This window comes from Rosa chinensis, chromosome 2, assembly GCF_002994745.2.
Source record: "Rosa chinensis cultivar Old Blush chromosome 2, RchiOBHm-V2, whole genome shotgun sequence".
Lineage (NCBI taxonomy): Eukaryota > Viridiplantae > Streptophyta > Magnoliopsida > Rosales > Rosaceae > Rosa > Rosa chinensis.
Window position 1 is genome coordinate 85,048,785 of NC_037089.1, and position 19,086 is coordinate 85,067,870.

The window sequence follows — 19,086 nt, forward strand, 5'->3', positions numbered from 1 at the left end:
GTTCATCTTTAGTGTTATCCATCTAATTAGGCCCACATAACTAGAATTATTAAGAAGAGGAAGTCATCCTTCAAATGAGATAAAACTCCACAGGTGGGGATTGGTGCGTTGCGCAAGTGCCAGACATGTAAACCTCTTGGTCATTATCGGAAGAACATCCTAATGATCATATTAATTCATGTATGAAAGCTCTGATATTCGGTCCATTTACTCTAAGTAACCAGGTTGTGAAATTACATGGATTTTCATAGATAGGAGATAACTTAACAAAAAGAAAGAAAAGCTTTACAAATCTAGTCCAACAAAGTAACAGATAGTGCAGAGCTCCTCTAAGCCTACAGCCTCCACAAATTTGTGTTCACTCCACTCTTCTTAATACTCAGATCTATCCAATTCAATAATATGCAGAATAATTCCATTCCTCACAACCTCTTTTGCATCAAATGAAGGAGATCTTTCAAGGTCCTCGATACCTACGGAAGCAGAGACAACCCTGAGGATGATCATGAGGGAGCATACCTCCGCCTTTAGTTGTGTCGACAGCCTCCAACATGGCCACCACCTCATCCATCTCAGGCCGCTTATCGGGGTTAGCATCCCAACACCGCTTCATAACATTTGCAAGAGAACTTGGGCAACAACGAGGTATCTCGGGCCTCAGATTCTGTAGTTCCATATAGAAGTTTGATATCTCTTTTAGCTTTAAACTTATGATGATGAGTGATATAAATGATGTTACTATAAGCAGCATTGAGTAGATAATCATTTAATGTAAGGTGGTCAAAGTTTCCATGCATCAGTTAATTCAACAAGTATAAAGTATCTACCTGACGGACAACAGCTGATGTCACCTCTGAGAAACTAAGATCGGGATACGGCATGTCACAGCAGTATATTTCCCACAAGCATATGCCAAAACTGTACACATCACATTTCCTGTTATATGGATTGCCGTTGAGAACCTGTCCCAACCCAAGTCATTGACCACAAATCAGAAACAGAAGTACTGAGGAAATGGAAGGACTCTTTTTCTAATATGACCTATTATCTGCAAATGAGCTTGTTGATCAATAAATTAATGTTCAAGCACTGAAACAAGCAACTATGATTTTTGGAATGAAGAGCCAAGAACCTGAAAAGTTGCAGCAAGCCAATTGCCAAATGCTTTGTCACATGCTATCCATAACTATGGATTTGCAAAAATCATGATATTTGGAACATTTTGAGAGTCTACTTTCATCAATTAAATAGTCAATCAGCAGGTGGAGTTTTTATCACCAACTAATTTGTTAGGAAGCCCAGAGCATAAGCAAAATGTCAAATACAGTCCATATGTGGGCACAATATCAAAGTTACAGAGAGAAACAGTCCACTTTTATCAGATTTTTTTTAAATATATATATATATATATATATTATATTATATTACAGATGGTGGTTCAAAGACAATGCAGTAAGGTAAGTAAGATAGACACCCTTCTAGTATAAACCAGGAGACGTAATTTAAGTGGAGCATACTCCCCACACAATTTAGCATGTATGCACATGAGATGCATGAGAGAGTGATCAGGTTCATGGAAGATTTCAAATTAACGTTAATCTAAAGTATATACCTCTGGAGCCATGTAACCAAGGGTTCCAGTCTCCCCTGTCATGTCATGAGGATTTGAGGCCTCCACACGAGCAACCCCAAAGTCAGCTATTTTTACAGTACGTGTCTTGTCCAGAAGCATGTTTTCTGTTTTAACATCTCTGTGAACAATCTTCTGTGAATGGAGATAGCATAAACTGCAGAAATAGAAAGAATGGCCGAATTAGTATATATAATGGTAATTAATATGCAGCAGTCAATGTTCTAAGTACACCAAAAGTCAGAGAAAGAAAAATATAAAATAAAGATAGAGTGGGCGAATATACCCTCGTGCAAGATCTAGTGCCAATTGGACAACTACTTTGAAAGCCAGCTTCTTTCTGCGGTTCTTTATGAGGTAAGATTTCAGTGCACCACCAGGACAATACTCGACAACAACGCAACAAACATTACTTGGCATGCCAACCTGGCCATTATCTGTTTGTATGTTCAGCTCTGATGTTCCCATTGTCGCCCCTATAAACTGCAAATGATTGGGCATGAATACACTAGCAATGTCAGCATAAGCATCCCAATTTGTATAATAAGAATCCAATTCCCGCAAGTTTGTAGGTGCTGGACCCCATTTTGAGAACTGAGATCCACATTTAAAGTTCATTTTGTTTCAACACACCATTAGCCATCTTATATTTATGTAGAACTCCAACAGGAAAATAAAATTTATTGATACAGAGGCCTAACTAAGTGTGAACAACAATAACTAATGAAAATGTTTCAATTATGTTTTTTCAATTGAGTGTAGCATGAGAGCATGCACTGTCCGAGAGTGAAGACAGGGAAACATTACCTTGGTTACATTAGGATGGTCAAGCTTATGCCACACAGCAACTTCTTGAGTAAAAGCTGCTCTTAAAGAAGCTATTTCAGCGTCAGTTCTATGGCCCTCTTCTCCCCAATCTAGAAGTTTAACTGAGATTTTGGAATACAGAATTTCAACAACAGCACAGCTCAGTTTCTAAAACAGCAGCATTTCAACAAGCAATAAATAAAATATGGTGCATAACGCTGAAGCTGATGTGACATTTACCATATAAAATCAACCATTCATGCAAACATAGTTATAATATAGCTTTCCCAGTAGACCTGGACTATTAACTGGTGTTTTTGGGTAGAATCACTTGAAACAAAAGTTTCCTGAGTTGTAAAGGTGAAAATGATTTGACAGTTGAGTAAGAGACACTAGGGTAAGTCAAAATTTTCTATATGAACTGGTTAAATTCTCCAACTTTTTGTCTCCACAGAGAGTGGTGTATACCAGGTGCACATCTATCACTAATTAGACGTACAAATGGTTTCTTTCTTTCTTTTTCACAGTGCAATTATTACAGCCAACTGCCCACTGCTCCCAATCCGTGAATCACGGACCTGGTGAGGCAAAGGGTCTATCACAAGCCAGCCACTCTGATGAGAACAAAAGCACATAAGAAGAGTTCAAAAAGAACATTTTCCCTTTTAGTTATAGACAATTAAAGTCAGACATATGAAGAAAAAAAGGAAGAAAGAATCTTTTCAAGTGTTCAAAACTTGACTTCACACATCAGGAACAATGGAGATAATGGACAGAAAATTTGAGGAACTAGCAGTAAGTAAAAGTACTCCAATCCTTCACCAACGAACCTTGAAGCTTATATAATTACCAAATAATAGCCCTTAGCCAGCGTCAACAATCAAGAAAGAGACTAAAAAGACCCAATTTAGGAGGACTTTTACGTCATTTGCCACCCTAAAAACAATAAACTTCCTAATTCCTTCCACAACTAGAGAAAACAAGTTATTAGACAAAACAAGAAATTTCGGTCAGTCATCTAGAAAGCTTAGAACTTGATCACAATTACACCTCTAGAAACCAGTCTGATATATGCATGTAAATCATTAACTATCCAAGACCAGCCATCTTTTGCAAGAAAGATCGAATTTTTGAGAAAATGGGTAGCAACAGTTTCTGCTTTACCCTCCAAATAATGAGAGCCTTGTGCAACGAAACAGAGCAAACGAGTGGAAGATAGTCAAAATTACCGGCGACGTCTATGCCGTCGTAAATGCCACGGTGGACGGTGCCGAAGGTTCCTCTGGCAATAGCACCCTTGACTATGAGCTTGGAAGGATCAATCTCCCACTCTTGCCTCCTGGTGGGCCCCACCACCCTAGCTGCTGCTGCTTCCGCTTCCGCTTCCGCTTCTTGTTGCTCCTGCTGGTCTCTGTTCTTGTTCTTCTCCATAGTCCATGCCCTGCTCAGATGCTTCTGAAGCTGCTCGTCCAAGCTCTTCAGATCTATCTGGTCCGCCCTCACATACGCACCGCCGCCGCCGGTGTCGTTCTTCTCCTTCATTTTTCAGGCTATTAATATTCAAGTACAGAGAGACCCAGAACAGGGCAGGCAAGGAGGGTTAAAGGGTTTCTGTTTTGGGTTGTTTTGCTTATGTCTGTGTGTGGAAACTATAGACAGAGAGGTGTCTCTGTGTGCTCGTGTCGTGCTTGTGCTCTCTGACTCTCTCTATTAATGGTGTCACCCAGACAAAGGAAGCAGGACTAGTAGAAGAAGTACTAATACTACCACTCTGCTGCTCTGTTTCTCTCGCTATCATCCATGTGGGCACATGGATTTTGCCTGAAGACGACGTGTGTTTCTGACCCACCTCACTCTCTCCTCCGAGTCCTCTCTTTCTCTTTCTCTCTCTCTCATGATTATTATTTTCACAGTCAACATGCCCTTGCTTTCTTTATTTATTTTTTCTGTTATTATTCATACATAGAAACGGATTTAAGGATTTCTCTCATTTTCTACCTATATGATCAAAATTGTTTAAAGATTAAATTCTAAATTAATAAAGTTAGTCGAGCGGTCTATCATGAAACTCTCATATTTTTGTATTTGAGTCTAAACTCTCACTTATTTTTTGGCCAGCAATTTTGAGAGACATTCAAATTTATGTGCCTGTAACAGGAGATTAGTTTGGTTTTATTAGAATATTCTTATAGATCTAGTCTGAATACTAAGTGATTAATAACTGAGTGAGTGGATATAGTACTAACTCGATAACGTAACCAAGATAACAAGTCACTCTTCCCCATTCAAAAAATGTTTAAAGATCATTTCTCTAAAAAAAAATTATAAAGCAAAAATCGGTTATTTTGGTGAAAGAGCACAATATTTTGATAGAAGATGAGTTTAGTTTGTTAGGGAAAGGCTTCGCCAAAAATTGTTGCTGCTTCTATCGATATGATGGTATTCTCAGTTGAACTGACATGTGCTATTTTTATGTTCTTTCACCTGAATGTTAATATTTTATTTTGTTTTCTCAATTATAATAAATGATGAAGTATACACGTCTGAATAATAGACTACATTTTTTTACCCTTTTTTTCTCAACATACAAGTCACATGGTGGATGTAATGCCACACTGACATTTTTTCAGAAACTGCAACTACTTAATCTGCTTCTCCATTTTTATACAAAAAGCTTAGACAATAAAAGTGTGGAATCCCCATTTCCAAAATTAAAATATCACCTCCCAAGTCCCAACTGGTAAATCAGTTACGGTTGGCAGATATTTTTATGATTAAAAGTGGAAACTATCGTTGGTGTGGAAGAAAAGAGAACCTGGGTCGAGTGGTCAAGGCTTGTCTATGCCAATTTGGGTATGTTCGGTTTCATTATTGAGCAACATACGTGGCTTATATACGAAAGGTTCCAGTTTTGGGTGTGGTACTTTCAATCTAACAAAGAAAACATGTACCCTCTAGGTTTTAGCTTCTTTGCTGTAGACCAATCTGTGTGATTGGCCCCAGAAGTTAGTAAAGCTACATACAATGGGCATCAAGACAATTCACAATGCTTGATTTAGTTCGTCCTGAGTTGGATTTGATCCGTAATTGCGTTCGAGTAGCATCTTTCAATATTTCAATATCTTGAACTGAACATCGACAATGCGCTTGATAAACCGCAATACTTGGTCAGGTTTAACGAAATGAAGCACTTTCAAAGTATGAACAAGGAAGTTTGGAATTTTCCTTGTAACAAAATATCTTTCTTTCGGTAACTGTAATACAGTTCAGTGTTAGCTTTCCAATGGATCAGTAGCTGGTTGTTTTTGTTGAACATAACACCACCATGCATGTGACGCCCTGCACTTTTTGACTTAATTCAGCATCAAAAGGAGAGGTCACTGGTAATATAGTCACGAGGAGGCAAAATAGGGATTAGAGATTGAATGACCCGTGATTCCAGGTCCAAATTCATCTTTACCCTATGGCCACTGTGAGTTACAACCATTTTCGGACCACATTTCATGCCGACATGAAAATGTTTGTCCAGGAAATAGAGGGATCCAAATCCCCAATAACAGGGACCAAAAGCCGTTTCATTACTATACTGTGGCATATAAACAAGTTTCACTACTATATTGTGGCACACAAATAAGTTTACAAAATTGCGCCTTGTAACCAAAAAACACCTGCGCCTTTGGGGTATAATCCCATATTCCAAGTTGGGGACTGGTCATCACCTATACAAAATATAGATATATATATCTAATCTGGTCGAGAAATGTTTGTCATGATTCCGACTTGATAAGTTGTAAGAACAGAAATACCATCCTACTGACGATGCGTCTATGGTTAGAAACCACGAGGGCGTTTCTTTTTCTCTGGTGTGGGATGTACTTGTGCCTTGACCCCATATGTTTTTACCTGGAAATTTTCGAAAGCCTCAGAGATTGGCCCAACCTGTACATTATATTGAGATTTGTTACTGGAAAGAAACGATAACGAAGAGAAATTGATCAAATTGGGGCAACATATAAATTGACAGACCAGCTCAGGCTTTTTTGAATAGACCCTCACTATCAAATCTTGATACGATGTAGGCAGCAAGTGACTAATGCGATCATCACGTATTGGGAATTTCTCCTTACTCTCATAGTCCTGAACAGAAATCAAACTTGATTTGATGATGCAAAGAAACATACAACTTACTCAAATTACCACCTATTTGCATCCTACAGCTATTAGTTTCACAACACTCGGTAGTAGTTATTCTTGACTCAGTAAAGGTAAAACACATTCTTTAGTACAAAAAAATAAAACTCAGAAGTTAAGTGGGGTACCTGGAAAAAGTTGATGCTGGAAGATACATGCAGAAACAGGAGGGAAGAAGAATTAAATGATGAACATCAAAAATGCAGAAGAAATAGCCTGTTAAAAGAACATACTCAGGTTACCTTTGAAGGGGATTTTGACTTCCGCGAGTCAAATCAATCCTGATGTTGGTAACAGCAACATCCTCCTCTTTCAATATAACACCTCCATTTGTCTGTTACAGAAGTAAGAGGAGTAAGAGGAAATAAAGGATCATACAGCAACGAAACAATAGTGACCAGTCGTATTCAAGCAAGCTTAAGTTGGGACCTGAGAACAAACAATATCTTGAGCAGTGACGTTTTTGAAATGTTCCACTTGCTCCTTGGGTACAGCATACTCATTGCAGAACTGCCACAAAAAAATGTCAAACCACAGTAAGTTAAGACCCTATGATTTCTCAGTGTACAGGCAGAGAATCTTAATCAGCTTACCTGATAGAGATTTCTCCTCCTAATGCGCAGGATTAAGTCCCTAGCCTCCTTTAGCTCTTCATTCGGAGCTGTCTCAATAGTTCTGATTATTGAGTCATCTAACTGCATTTGAACAATTCCAAGATAGAACTCACTATGAATGAAAGCACTAAACTATATGTGAAATAAAACTTAGTATAGAACTCTTGAAACCTTCCAATATTCAGCTGGATCCTCAATGTGAGATGATATTTGTAGATAATCATTTGCTTTCACCAGGGCATCCACCACCATAAGCTCTATGGCCTACAAATGGTAAAATGTCAGAAAATTTTGAAATCCTACTGACATCAAGCTGGGACAATGAAAGACAAAGACTGCACAAACAAAAAAGGGAGATGTATGTATGTGATGCTAAAGAGAAAGGTATGAGTGAACAGCTCTGTTTTATACCTTTACTTTTGGATGTGTATAAACTGTTCGATACAAATCCGCCCGAGTGACAAATAATTTGTGGACGGTGAGATCTATATAATATTAGGCAACCATCAGAAGCACAAAAAGAGAAATCAAATAGAAATGTGATTAATTAGGCAAAATACTAACAGTCTTTAGCACGGTAGCAGATCTCATCATCCAAAACCCGCATTGTTTCCATTAATCTGCAAGAGCAGAAAAGTATATGAAGCCACAGAAGATTGTCCTTATTTATTTTCATTCAGTTGATAATACACCAACTCAATAATATTACATTTAACTTTAGCTACAATGAACCAATAATAGATAAATTTAACTTTAGTTCATACAACCTTCGAAACTCAAAATTACATCCCAGCCCACAAGCTCGGCTGTCACGGACAATATAATCAAACCTGTGATCATTAATATATCCATAGCATTAGAGTATGTGAAGAAAGGCACATAAATAGACATAAAATAGAGTTCAGATGAGCGATACAAATGATGAAACCTTCAAAAGTTACTTACTTGTCCACATCAATACCATTACGGCCATTTGCCACAATTTCATACAGAAAAGGCTTCTCCCTGGAGCTCTACATAAACAATTAAATAAATAAAAACAAATGTTACAGATATGATGACAAAAAGTTGCATCAAATGAACAAAATTACACTAATGCTCATTTCAACGCATCTTACTTTTGCATTGGCATTTTCAGAAGCAAGTATCATCTCCTGCAGAGGGAAAACAAAAATCATTGATTCTGGAAAAGTAAATCTAAGTTTCCTTGTTATAGAGTCATTAGCAGACTATCAATAAAACATATTTGGTGTAACAGATTCTAAACTCATAAAAAATCTCCAATAATATATTTAATCATTAATGATTCCTCAGTCTCGGGGCATTCAATTACTTACCTTAACTCTTTTAATCATCTCAGGGTCAATATCAATATGATGCTGATTAACAATGTGGTCAATCATCTTAACTGACATATCCTCATGAGACCTAGAACGACAGAAAGTACATGTATGACATTAAACATATACAAATTTGTTTCAAAAAATCACAAAGACATAAAATGCTAAAGCGCGTTCCAACGACAGGGTATTTAACCTCCTGTCCTTTTATGATGAGAAACAGCACAATAGACATTTCCCATATAAAGAAAACTGTGCTATATTTAAGGATGAAAATGTATAACATACCAATGGGAACCACTCTCAACCCGTGGAAGAAACTCCCGTTCAAACAAGTGACTGAAAGGCCCATGGCCAACATCATGCAATAGACCTATAATTTCATTGAACAAGAGTTATCAGATGACTAAATACCGAGGAGGCAACATTTGAAAAACAAATATATTCACCTGCAATTTTTACTGTCTGGAGATCAAAGCGGTCAATATCAAGTTCGAGACCCTGTAAACATGCAATCGTATATAAGACCATCAAAAAGTTCTGGCATTTTCTAATTCTCACTTCTCAGTACCCAAGTAACATAGACTACAGCTTCACACCTGATAATTTTTGAGCCTCTGAACAGCTTCACCAGCAAGCCAATAGACACCAAGCGAATGCTCAAACCTGGAATGCACAGCCCCAGGAAAAACTGAGTTTGTCACTCCTGAGACACGTCAAAACATACACGTAAGCATATAGCAAGTTCAATGCAATGGCACAGAAAACTTCAATAATCACATAAAGCGAACACACTATATTCGGTAACAATCCTAATCTAGAACTCCCAAAGCCACATTCACATCACAATCGTGCATATTGGGCAGACTTGGAACAACAACAAGAACGCCAGTGAACAAAACTTGCAGACATTAACTACTAAAAGCATTCACAATTCATCCAAAACACATAGAAACAAGACATGTATGATAATGGACCAAGGAAAGGGCACAAACTGACCGAGTTGTTTCAGGTCTCTAAGCCTGCAAAATCGAACACAAAACGAACAGAAAATTGAAACCATTAGCTAAGGGCAAAACACCACCAAAACAATGTCATTCAACCAATCCAAAAAGAACCCATCTTTATTGATACAAAAACTCAACTTACCTCTGAAACTCCTCAGTATCAATAAACTTCAAAGAAAGCTGCACCCACAAAAAAGAAAAGTACTTAACATTGACTATTGTCAAACATTAAAAATTCCAAATTTTCAATCTTTTCCTGACCTACTTAGTCAAAAACCATAGCATATAAAAAGAACCATATCCTAATTAACAAAAGCCATAAACTTTGTTGAAAAATCTCAAAATGGGGTCAGTAGAAAGAGTACCGGATCGAGGTAAATGTTGCCGTGGACATTGTCGTAGACGTGCTTGGAGGAACGGAGGTCTTGGCCGGAACTCAAACTGTATATCGGAGACAACAAAACGCCGTCGTTGCTGTAAGCCCCCATTGCTGGTGGGCGAACAGAGAATAAGGTCAGAGATGAACAGAGACAGTAGTTATAATGGGAAGACAGCGATTAAGATTGGCAGAGAGAACTCACCGGTTCCAAGAAACTGGAAAGACAGAAGAGTTGTGCCGCCAAAAGCAGAGGGAGGTTGTCAAATTGATGAGAGGGAATAATAACAATTTTTATTTGATATATTAAATTTATTACCAATGGTCCTCTGGGGCTCGTTTCTCCTTTGACACCAGTTGTTCCAGTGAAGCAGGAGAGATTGAGAGACAGAGAGAGATGGAGAGTCAAAGGGGTAATGTGGGTTTTTATTTGCTGTGTACTATCATCGTGTCGTGCACTTTGAGTGTTTGATGAGATCGTGACGTATCTTTATCATAAGAGAACAAGCGAACAAATTCTAGATTCAAAACCCCTAAATTGTTACATTGATTTTATTAATTTTCTTTTCGCTACGATTTAGCAGAAAATTCATTGAATATGTGATTGATGTATCTGACGTTACACACAAGATTCTTCTGTCATACAACCATTTTTGGGTAAACAGAAAAATTATGTTTGGTTTGGATCTTTTCGACTCAATTTAAGCCGGCATTTTATATAATTCTTGACATGTTCATATATGTTTAGTTTATGTCGTGTTTATGTTATGTTATGCTTGTGCTCATGCTAGTAATATGGCCAAACAATATCCTATTGTGCTTGTGTTGTGTCTAGTTTGGATATTTTCGACACAGTTTTTTTTTTTTTTTAATAAGTAGCAATCTTTTTATTTATTTACTTAGAAGAAGAGAGTACGGGTGTGACTTGATGTAGCAACATCCTCAATTATGGAGCGAGTAATGAATTGGCCCACGCATATCCCTATTAATAACATTGGTTAGAGTTAGGTTGTGAGAAACAACCCTCATGAGCCAAGGAGGCACAACCTCGAACCATTGAATTAACAGTCCTCAGTTCAAGCCTGTATTGTTTTTATGCTCTTGCTCATGCAAGAAATATGGCCAATCAGTATCATATCATTGCTCGTGCTCATGTTATGTTGCGTTCAATCGAGCTTGTGTCATTTTAACCTCTGTAATCATACACGTATGACGTATTGTGTCATACAAAAGGATGGGCCTTTGCACGAATTTTCCTTTCGGGCTCAAAGGGCAAAAGGACCGGCCTTTACAAAGGGATCGGCCCATATTTCCATTGGGCCATCCCCAAGCTGGATAAGATAACGTATATAAACGATAGGCCAATCAATGATCAACGAGATTACCTTCCACTTTTAGCAGCACAACCATGGAGGTTGTGGCATCCACTCTCCCTTCTTCATCTCTCAAACTCAAACCCAATCCCACTCCCCAAATCTTCGTCACCAAAAGCCATCTCTGCAACACCACCGGCAAACCCACCTCACCTTCTCTGCTTTACATTGGCCAAATCTATGGCGACACTAGTAAACCCAACAGGTCCAAACTCCCAAACTCAACTGGGTTCTTCTCCGTCAAAGCTTACGTAGACAACCCAAACTCCATCTCCAGCTTCGCCAGCAAAGTCATCGGTTCTCTCCCCGTCGTGGGATTAATAGCTCGCATTCTGAGCGATGAGGGAGGCGTTGGTGGTGAGATTATCGATTTCGCTGAGTTTCGGAGAAGGGTGGGGAAGAAATGTACTATTACTGATTCCCGAGCCTTTTATGAGTTCCAAGAACGACGAGGCCGGGTAAGGATGAAGAGTTCGTATGCTTTGTTATACTTATATTGTATGAAAATGAAAATGAAAATGAAAATGTGAAGTTTGGACTAAACTTTGAGTTTGAATTGTGTTCTGCTCAGGCAGGGGATCCTCTGTATGTGCTAATGTGCTGCTATGTAGCTGCGGTTGGTGCTGGTCTTCTTAAGTCTGAAGAGATTTTAGAAGGGGCCGCGAGGCTGAGGGTTTCGAATGACATTGAGTTTGAAGAGCAGAATTTCATTGCCTTGATGAATGAGGCAAAAGAGGTTAGTTGCCTCAAATTTTCTTTGTATATGCATAATGCATTTGTATTGAGTATAGCTGCATGAGATGAGGTGCTTGTTATCACGTTGGCTAATAGGGCTAAAAGGTTTAGTTGTTGTTACTGAATTTGATGTGTAATGTATGTAGAGAAGGGCAAAGATAAAGGCTGATACACAAGTCATTCCAATGGAGAGTCGGGTTGAGAAGGCGCTTGAAGCGATTTACATATGTTGCTTTGGGAGGGATCCGGTAGAAGAACAAGATGAGAATCTTCTAAATGTGATGCTTAGGGCTGTGTTTCCATCTGTTGAGAAGTCCGAGATACAGCGGATTATCAGGGAAAAGGCACAGAAGGTAGCTGATGGTGGTGATGATGGCAGATCCCCGGAGCCAAAGCCCTTATCGAAAGAAGCAGTTAAGATGCAAATGAAGGACCTCGAGTTCCTCCAACAAAATAGAGACAATAACTGAATGGAGTTCTTGTAAGCGAATTCAAGAATGAGAAACTGCAGCATTTTCGCTACAGAATGTCACTAAAATAGAACGAAACTGGTCTCCAGAAATTGTATTATCCATGTTGGAACGAAACAAAGAGTGCTCTTGATTATGGATTTGCCTGTTTTGTTTGTATATTTGAACCAAAGTGATGCAAAGCTAGATAATAAGCAATAAGAAAAGAGCAGAAACTCACTTGCATATAAGCTGTAAGCATTAGATTATCTCATTACAATGGGAATTCTAATACAAGTCAAATAACCAAGCAAGTTCCTCTTACATTACGTGACTGGCATACTAGCTGAGCAGCACGCCGGAGTTAAAACAACCAAGCCAGCAGCATAAGCAGCCTAGCTTCTTTGTAAATTAGATTCCCCTAAAAATAGCTTCAACATTTCTGCTAAGCAATACATGTTCTTAGGCATCATTTTACCAATCCAGAAAATTGTATCTTTAATGTTTTCAAATCTTTTCCAAGAATTGCAACTTGCAAGATATGCGAAGGCACCTTGATCTAAACGTTGCTACTTTTCAACAACACTAACCAGTTCATATTCGACCAGCGACATGTTGTTATCTTCCCTGACAGTGAAGCTAGCTGGTTCAGTCACTTCTACTCGACCCCATTTGTCGACAGCAAGCCTCATAGATCCCTTGAACATGTCAATTTTAGCATTCCTCAGAATCAGAGTAGCACCAGGTTTCATCAAGTCCACTGTCCATAACAAAGTTCATGACATAGTAAGAACAAAACTCATCCAAAAGATCTATGCATTCTAACCTCAAAAGGTTGCTTGGGATTTAAGAAACCAAATAGCATCAACAATTTCTCTAGCAATTTATATATCCATGATCAATGCAAAAAAAAAAAAATGAAGCTACCTTGTTCATTTCTAGCGGTGAAAATGATGGTTCCGGTTTCGTCTCCAACCAAGCATTCAGCAATCTTCATCTGACGAACTTGGATCCCATCAGGACGGCCCTTCTGCAATACCATCTTCGAACTAACCACTTTTACAATCAGAGTGTGTCCCTTGGTGTCCGGCTGAAGCTCAATAACCTTTTTGAACACAGGTTTCCTCTTTGCTGGTTTTGTGTCCTCCATTTCTAACAAAGCTGTTACATACACAACAAAATACAAACACGTAAACAAATGCAATATCAGATCACCCTTGACATGGTCTCATTTAGAACGTTGATGGTGACGAATGATGATGAACAAATCAAAGAAAAAAAAGTAGAAGCTAAACAAGCAAAGCCAAGACCATTTCTTTTTCAGAAACTTGTTCTTACGTACATTCTATTATCTGATCCTTCAAAAAAGAGCTTAGAATACTTCTTGGAACCAAAATTTACAGAATAAGGTAAACTAGATAGGATACAGCTTCGGACTTACATTTTACCGAGAGAGAGATGAGAAATTGTTATTGCAAATTCAGAGAGAAATGGATGCTAATTTTTGGTTGTGGCCTTTGTTTGTTTTACACTAACACTGGTGGAATGTGATGAGAATTTGGTGACCGACGAACTCGCCTTTTGAAACGAAAATTTAATGGACGAACGGCCGTTGATCTTCCACATTTTATGAACAAATCTCATCCCTACACCTCCCCAAAACAAGTGGACGTCCGGTCCGGATTTGCGTTTTCTATCAAGTATATTAAAAGTCATGACTTGAAATTTATCCTCCAGCTTTTATTCATTTTTAACTTGAAATTTAGGTGCTCACGGCCATTTTGTTTAGTGACGACTGTGACGTAGTCTCTTCTTTGCAAGTGAGGACCTCCAAGTTCGACTGAAAGACTCCATAATATGCATAAACTTAATCCAATCTCAAAACGCTTTGGCTTGATGCAAAAGAGGTAACCATTCTTATTATTGACAGGGAAGGTTTACCAGGCAGCACTACACTTACAAGTTACAAGACTCACATACAGACAGTACAGCCTGCTTGGATCAAACCGGGTGCCTTAATCAAAAGAAGAAAAAGAAAGAGAGAAAGGAAAACACTGGGTGCACAGACCCTCAGGAGGCTAAGATCATTACATTAGTAACATTATTTTTCCTCAAGAAAGGCCAAGATCATTACATTAGTAACATTGTTATTCCTCAAGAAAGCTTTTCACAACATTATTCTGAAGAACCTACTCTCGTCACTGGTACTGGCTTGCTAGCTTGCCCTCCTTGACAATGTAGTTTTCAGCAGGAAAGTCTTCGCCTTTGAAGTACCTGTCGAGCATGTCCTTGGTACCAGCAGCATAACGCAACTGCACAGATTTCATTTACAGTGTGAGTTGTAGGAACGGATGAAGTGATATCAGAAGCATATACAGGAGATAAACATTTTGTAAGGATCATTTTTATGTACCTGTCCATCAATTGTGGTGCCAGATGTATGAGGGGTCATGGCATGGTTTGGCATGTAACGCCATGGATGGTCTTTGGGAGCTGGTTGGGGGTTCCAAACATCACCACTGTATCCTGGAGAATTACATAATCAACATAAAACCATGAGCCAAAGATAAAAAAAGAAGGCATTCTGTAAAGACTTTTATCTTCCATTCAGTAACATTATACATTTATACCCATGCATTCTTCTTATGCAACTCATCACAACATTTTAGAACGAAACTGAAACCACTAGCTAAAATCCAAAAAAGAGAGAATTGACAGAGTTCTCTTCCCTTAACAGTAAGGATATCTAAGCTATGCACCTCATGACAAATTGTTTTTTTTTAAATATAATTAATTGATACTGAGAACAGAGAAGAAGAATTCTTAAAACTTTAGAATCATCATATACATTAGAAGATTAATTTCTTCCACATCATCATCTCAAGTTATTCAGATACCAAAATTTTTGTTAAAAAAAGACAATAGATCCACCAGAAAGATGCTATGTTAAAAAGAACTTTAAATTCTGTATCACCAGCAGGTTTCTCCATTCTTGAAATTCATTAAATTCTGTAATACCTGCTATGTGTCCACTGTTGCAAGCATCGACAACTGCTTGCGTGTCCATGATTGCCCCACGGGCATTGTTCACGATCAGGACTCCCTTCTTGAGCTTGGAAATTCTCTCTTTATCAAACATCCCCCTGAGTCAAAATTAAAGACAGTATTAATTAAGTTTGAATCAAATACATGCTGATCAAGATTATTATAATTTTGCATCGTCACACATGCCTCTGGGTCAAAACATCAGTCTTTTATCAAGTTTACACTCATTATCACAGTCCAACCTCATCTTATCCAACATGCCTCTGAGTCACAATATTAATAATCCAAAACGTTGACCAACATGCCTCTGAGTCACAATATTAATAATCCAAAACGTTGAACACATGTCAACAGTAGGATATCAAGATAAGCTTGATATCTATCCAAGACAAATAAAATATTAAACAGTAGATAACTACTTGCACATAAAAGAGAACCTACTAAAGAACTGATTAAAAATCTCTCTAGACACTCAATCATATTCAAAACTCATAATTAAGATTAGCCAGGACATTAGTACCTTGTCTTTTCTGTTAGTGGGGTGTTGACAACAACAACATCACATTTCGGAAGCATCTTATCAAGATCCTCCTCAAACTTAGCCCCCGTCTCTTTTTCAAATTCGTCATCAGCCTTAATTCTGTCATGATAGAGGATATTACAGTTGAAAGGCCTCAATCTTTGCATCAAAAGCTTGCCAATTCTTCCAGCTCCAACAGTACCAACTGTCTTTCCTTCCAAATCATAAGCCCTGTGGGAAATGGCTGCAACCTTCCACTCCCCATTAACAACCTGCTGATACCCCGGAACAAAGTTCCTCACAAGAATGAGGATCCTCATCAGCTCATCTTCCGCAACCGAAACAGTATTGCTTCCGGTGACCTCAGCAACCGTCAGTCCAGCCGCCGCGGCAGCCTTGAGGTCAATGTGATCAGAGCCAATTCCGGCAGTCAAAAGAAGCTGCAAATTCTTGGCCTTTTTAATCCTCTCCGCCGTGACATAGGCAGGGTGGAAAGGGGTTGTGATCAGAACATGCATATCCTCAATGTGTTTCTCAAGCTCTGTATTAACAACATTACAACAAACAATCACAAATTTAGTTGAAGCAAACCTCATCCTAAGCAATTGGGACAACTAAATCGGTTAAATTAACAAGCTTGAAGTTAGCAATTAGACAAATTCATTGTCATAAACAGAATTATGAGTCTAAATGCAATTAGAAAATCTGATCACATTATACAAAGGTACTGAATTTACAGACACTAACCACAATTTGGTCCCTCCTTGTCATCAGTAACAATATACTTGTGTCCCTGTGATTCAAGCCACTCCCTTATACCCAAAGCGTTTTCCTCACAACCCAAAAAATTGGGGTTGAGTTTGGCATACTCATTAGCCTTATAAAACACCCCAACAATCTTCTTGCTCCCCGGAGTTGCCTGTGTCATAGTGGCAAAACCATATACAACACAAAAACAAAAACGATCTCATAAATCACCAACTATATATAAGTAAGAAAAAAAAAAAATTTGAAAAAGCTCTAATTACGTGGAGCTGCCTGGAGAAAAAAGTGGAAGCGGAAGAGCTGCGTGGTGAGGCAAGAGCCTTAGCAGCAGAGACAATCGCACCCTTCGTCGCCATATTTGTAACAGACCAGGGATTTAGGAATACTAGTGTGAAAGTGAAACCAGAGAGATAAGAACTAAGAAGGCTCTGTGTTGTGTATGAATCAAAGTCCTCGGCTTTTTATAGGCCACAATTTAGCTCAGTCTGTTAGTCTAAAGAAGTAAGAACTCTGAGAATTGACGAAAAGGTCCTCCTCAACCAAGTTCTTCCCTTCTGGTCCTTTTTGTCGCGATTGATGGCTTTTTTTCTCTGTGCATGGTAAGCACGTGTAGAGTGTAGAGTGTGCAGTGTGAAAAGCTTCTTCCTCTTTTGGCAACTTCCAGAAAAACTTTCTGCCATTATTACACATGAATAAGACATGTAAGTACATATATCTTGGATATAAAAATAGTTCTTTTTTTTTTTTATGGTTTTTTTGAAAGGGATATAAAAATAGTTCATATGAGATGTAATGTAAAGTTTTTTCTTATTATAAGCATGGTTAAAGAAATTTCCTTTTGGAAGCACTAATGTGTTACTGTATGATTATACATCATAACAACCAAGGTTTATATTTTTATTATGAACAGAAACACCTCTTGCCTTTAACTTTTTATAAAGATCTAATTAGTGTAATGATAATAGAGATTGTGGGTTGATCCAATTAGTATCCATTGGACCTGTTTTCTCTTGTTTGGTCCAAAATTAAGTGATAGAGAGAATGAGTTTGGATTTTAGGCTCTTGGTTTCATGTTATAATTCATTTTTGTTTTGTTTCTTTCTTTGGTACCTTTTTTGGACTTTTTGATGATATATGTGTAATAGGCTCAGTCCGGTAACTAGTATTGATGTACTCCAAATGCGATCTTAGATGTACTAGTTTATTGATTGGGTCATGTAATATCAATTAGTTCAAGATCTTTAGTTTTAAGTTTTCGTAGTAGTCACTTTGAATTAGTGTGCAATAAATTCTTTAATAAAATTTACTTAGTAGGACTCTGTACTTTGTTTAGGCCGAGTAGATATAGCAGTTTATTATTGCAGGAAATTGATCTTGATGCATGTATTTTCTTGATAGTGGCTTAATAAAGTCACCTGAATATATGAATATTCATTTCTTTCATATCTATTATTTTGAAAAATTAGTGTAAAATCAATACTGAATACTACCCTGTAGTTTGGGTCCAAAATCAATTCAGTCCCTGAACTTCTAATTTCATCAAAAACACCCCTGCACTTTCAATTTTGATATAATAGGTCCAATTTGTTAGTTTTTCAATAATTGAAGTTATTTAACTTGTTAACGTGGCTCATATATGACATATGTTTTATGATGCGGTGTCGAGGTGGCCTGCATAGTCCTACTACAAAATAAATAGTTTTTTTAACAAATAATCTAACTATAACGTGAACTCATAACAGAATTTTAACGAATTGGACCTATTAGATCAAAATTGAAAGTGCAGAGGTGTTTTTGATGAAATTAAAAGTTTAGGGACTGAATTGATTTTGAATCTAAATCATTGGGTAATAACTTGTATTTAGCCCATAAAAAAATTGATTTTGTGATTTTTTTGGTGGGCTATCCTTAGCCAAATTGGATTTGTTGATCATGATTCTGTTTTTGAGTGCATTGAGCCGCCTGACCCGTGGTGGGGACCCCAACTACCTTGATGAAGGCTCTTTGTTAATACATTTTGGATTAGGTCAAGAAACAAGCCGCTTTACCCGACACGTACATCCCAAGTGGGTGACCTGGTCCTATTTATACACTAACTATTTCATTTCAACTTGAATTTGAATTATTAAAGCAAATTCCAAATAGTTCATCACCACTATAACACCTCATGCCAGTGAACTCTTTATCTCGGGGAGGTGCCGGCGCCATTTTTGTTATTGTTCTTTTATCATGAC

At 37.9% G+C, this 19,086-nt stretch overlaps 5 protein-coding genes across 7 annotated transcripts; 1 reads left to right on the forward strand and 4 right to left on the reverse strand.

Moving 5' to 3' along the window:
- Positions 1–149: 149 nt before the first annotated feature.
- Positions 150–4,436, reverse strand: LOC112187839 (serine/threonine-protein kinase STY13). The gene is made up of 6 exons (XM_024326793.2): positions 3,667–4,436; positions 2,438–2,559; positions 1,917–2,113; positions 1,613–1,787; positions 828–962; positions 150–664 (listed from the first exon to the last, which is right to left on the reverse strand). Exons 1-6 carry the CDS (start codon positions 3,977–3,979, stop codon positions 458–460), a joined length of 1,149 nt encoding a protein of 382 aa, XP_024182561.1. The 5' UTR covers positions 3,980–4,436; the 3' UTR covers positions 150–457.
- A 1,540-nt stretch (positions 4,437–5,976) lies between these two features.
- Positions 5,977–10,557, reverse strand: LOC112187735 (deoxynucleoside triphosphate triphosphohydrolase SAMHD1 homolog). 2 transcript variants are annotated; one of them, XM_024326639.2, is made up of 21 exons: positions 10,285–10,557; positions 10,171–10,183; positions 9,955–10,079; positions 9,732–9,769; positions 9,582–9,604; positions 9,182–9,288; positions 9,032–9,083; positions 8,871–8,955; positions 8,580–8,670; positions 8,361–8,396; positions 8,188–8,255; positions 8,010–8,072; positions 7,807–7,862; positions 7,654–7,727; positions 7,414–7,506; positions 7,222–7,323; positions 7,058–7,138; positions 6,871–6,962; positions 6,757–6,772; positions 6,464–6,574; positions 5,977–6,376 (listed from the first exon to the last, which is right to left on the reverse strand). In XM_024326639.2, exons 3-21 carry the CDS (start codon positions 10,075–10,077, stop codon positions 6,269–6,271), a joined length of 1,419 nt encoding a protein of 472 aa, XP_024182407.1. In that variant the 5' UTR covers positions 10,078–10,079; positions 10,171–10,183; positions 10,285–10,557; the 3' UTR covers positions 5,977–6,268. The 2 variants fall into 2 exon arrangements, with proteins under 2 accessions (XP_024182407.1, XP_040371405.1); XM_040515471.1 differs by having other exon boundaries at positions 10,171–10,553.
- Positions 10,558–11,358: 801 nt separating this feature from the next.
- On the forward strand, positions 11,359–12,683 carry LOC112186655 (photosystem I assembly factor PSA3, chloroplastic). Its single transcript, XM_024325150.2, has 3 exons — positions 11,359–11,796; positions 11,910–12,074; positions 12,220–12,683. The coding sequence occupies exons 1-3, from the start codon at positions 11,374–11,376 to the stop codon at positions 12,541–12,543; spliced, it is 912 nt and encodes a 303-aa protein (XP_024180918.1). The 5' UTR covers positions 11,359–11,373; the 3' UTR covers positions 12,544–12,683.
- A 117-nt stretch (positions 12,684–12,800) lies between these two features.
- LOC112186656 (uncharacterized protein At4g28440) lies at positions 12,801–14,271 on the reverse strand. 2 transcript variants are annotated; one of them, XM_040515476.1, is made up of 3 exons: positions 13,865–14,271; positions 13,450–13,683; positions 12,801–13,282 (listed from the first exon to the last, which is right to left on the reverse strand). In XM_040515476.1, the coding sequence occupies exons 2-3, from the start codon at positions 13,670–13,672 to the stop codon at positions 13,092–13,094; spliced, it is 414 nt and encodes a 137-aa protein (XP_040371410.1). In that variant the 5' UTR covers positions 13,673–13,683; positions 13,865–14,271; the 3' UTR covers positions 12,801–13,091. The 2 variants fall into 2 exon arrangements, with proteins under 2 accessions (XP_040371410.1, XP_024180919.1); XM_024325151.2 differs by having other exon boundaries at positions 12,808–13,282; positions 13,964–14,271.
- A 144-nt stretch (positions 14,272–14,415) lies between these two features.
- Positions 14,416–17,306, reverse strand: LOC112186654 (formate dehydrogenase, mitochondrial). The gene is made up of 6 exons (XM_024325149.2): positions 17,116–17,306; positions 16,835–17,006; positions 16,088–16,628; positions 15,541–15,665; positions 14,936–15,048; positions 14,416–14,834 (listed from the first exon to the last, which is right to left on the reverse strand). Exons 1-6 carry the CDS (start codon positions 17,206–17,208, stop codon positions 14,721–14,723), a joined length of 1,158 nt encoding a protein of 385 aa, XP_024180917.1. The 5' UTR covers positions 17,209–17,306; the 3' UTR covers positions 14,416–14,720.
- Between the last annotated feature and the right edge of the window lie 1,780 nt (positions 17,307–19,086).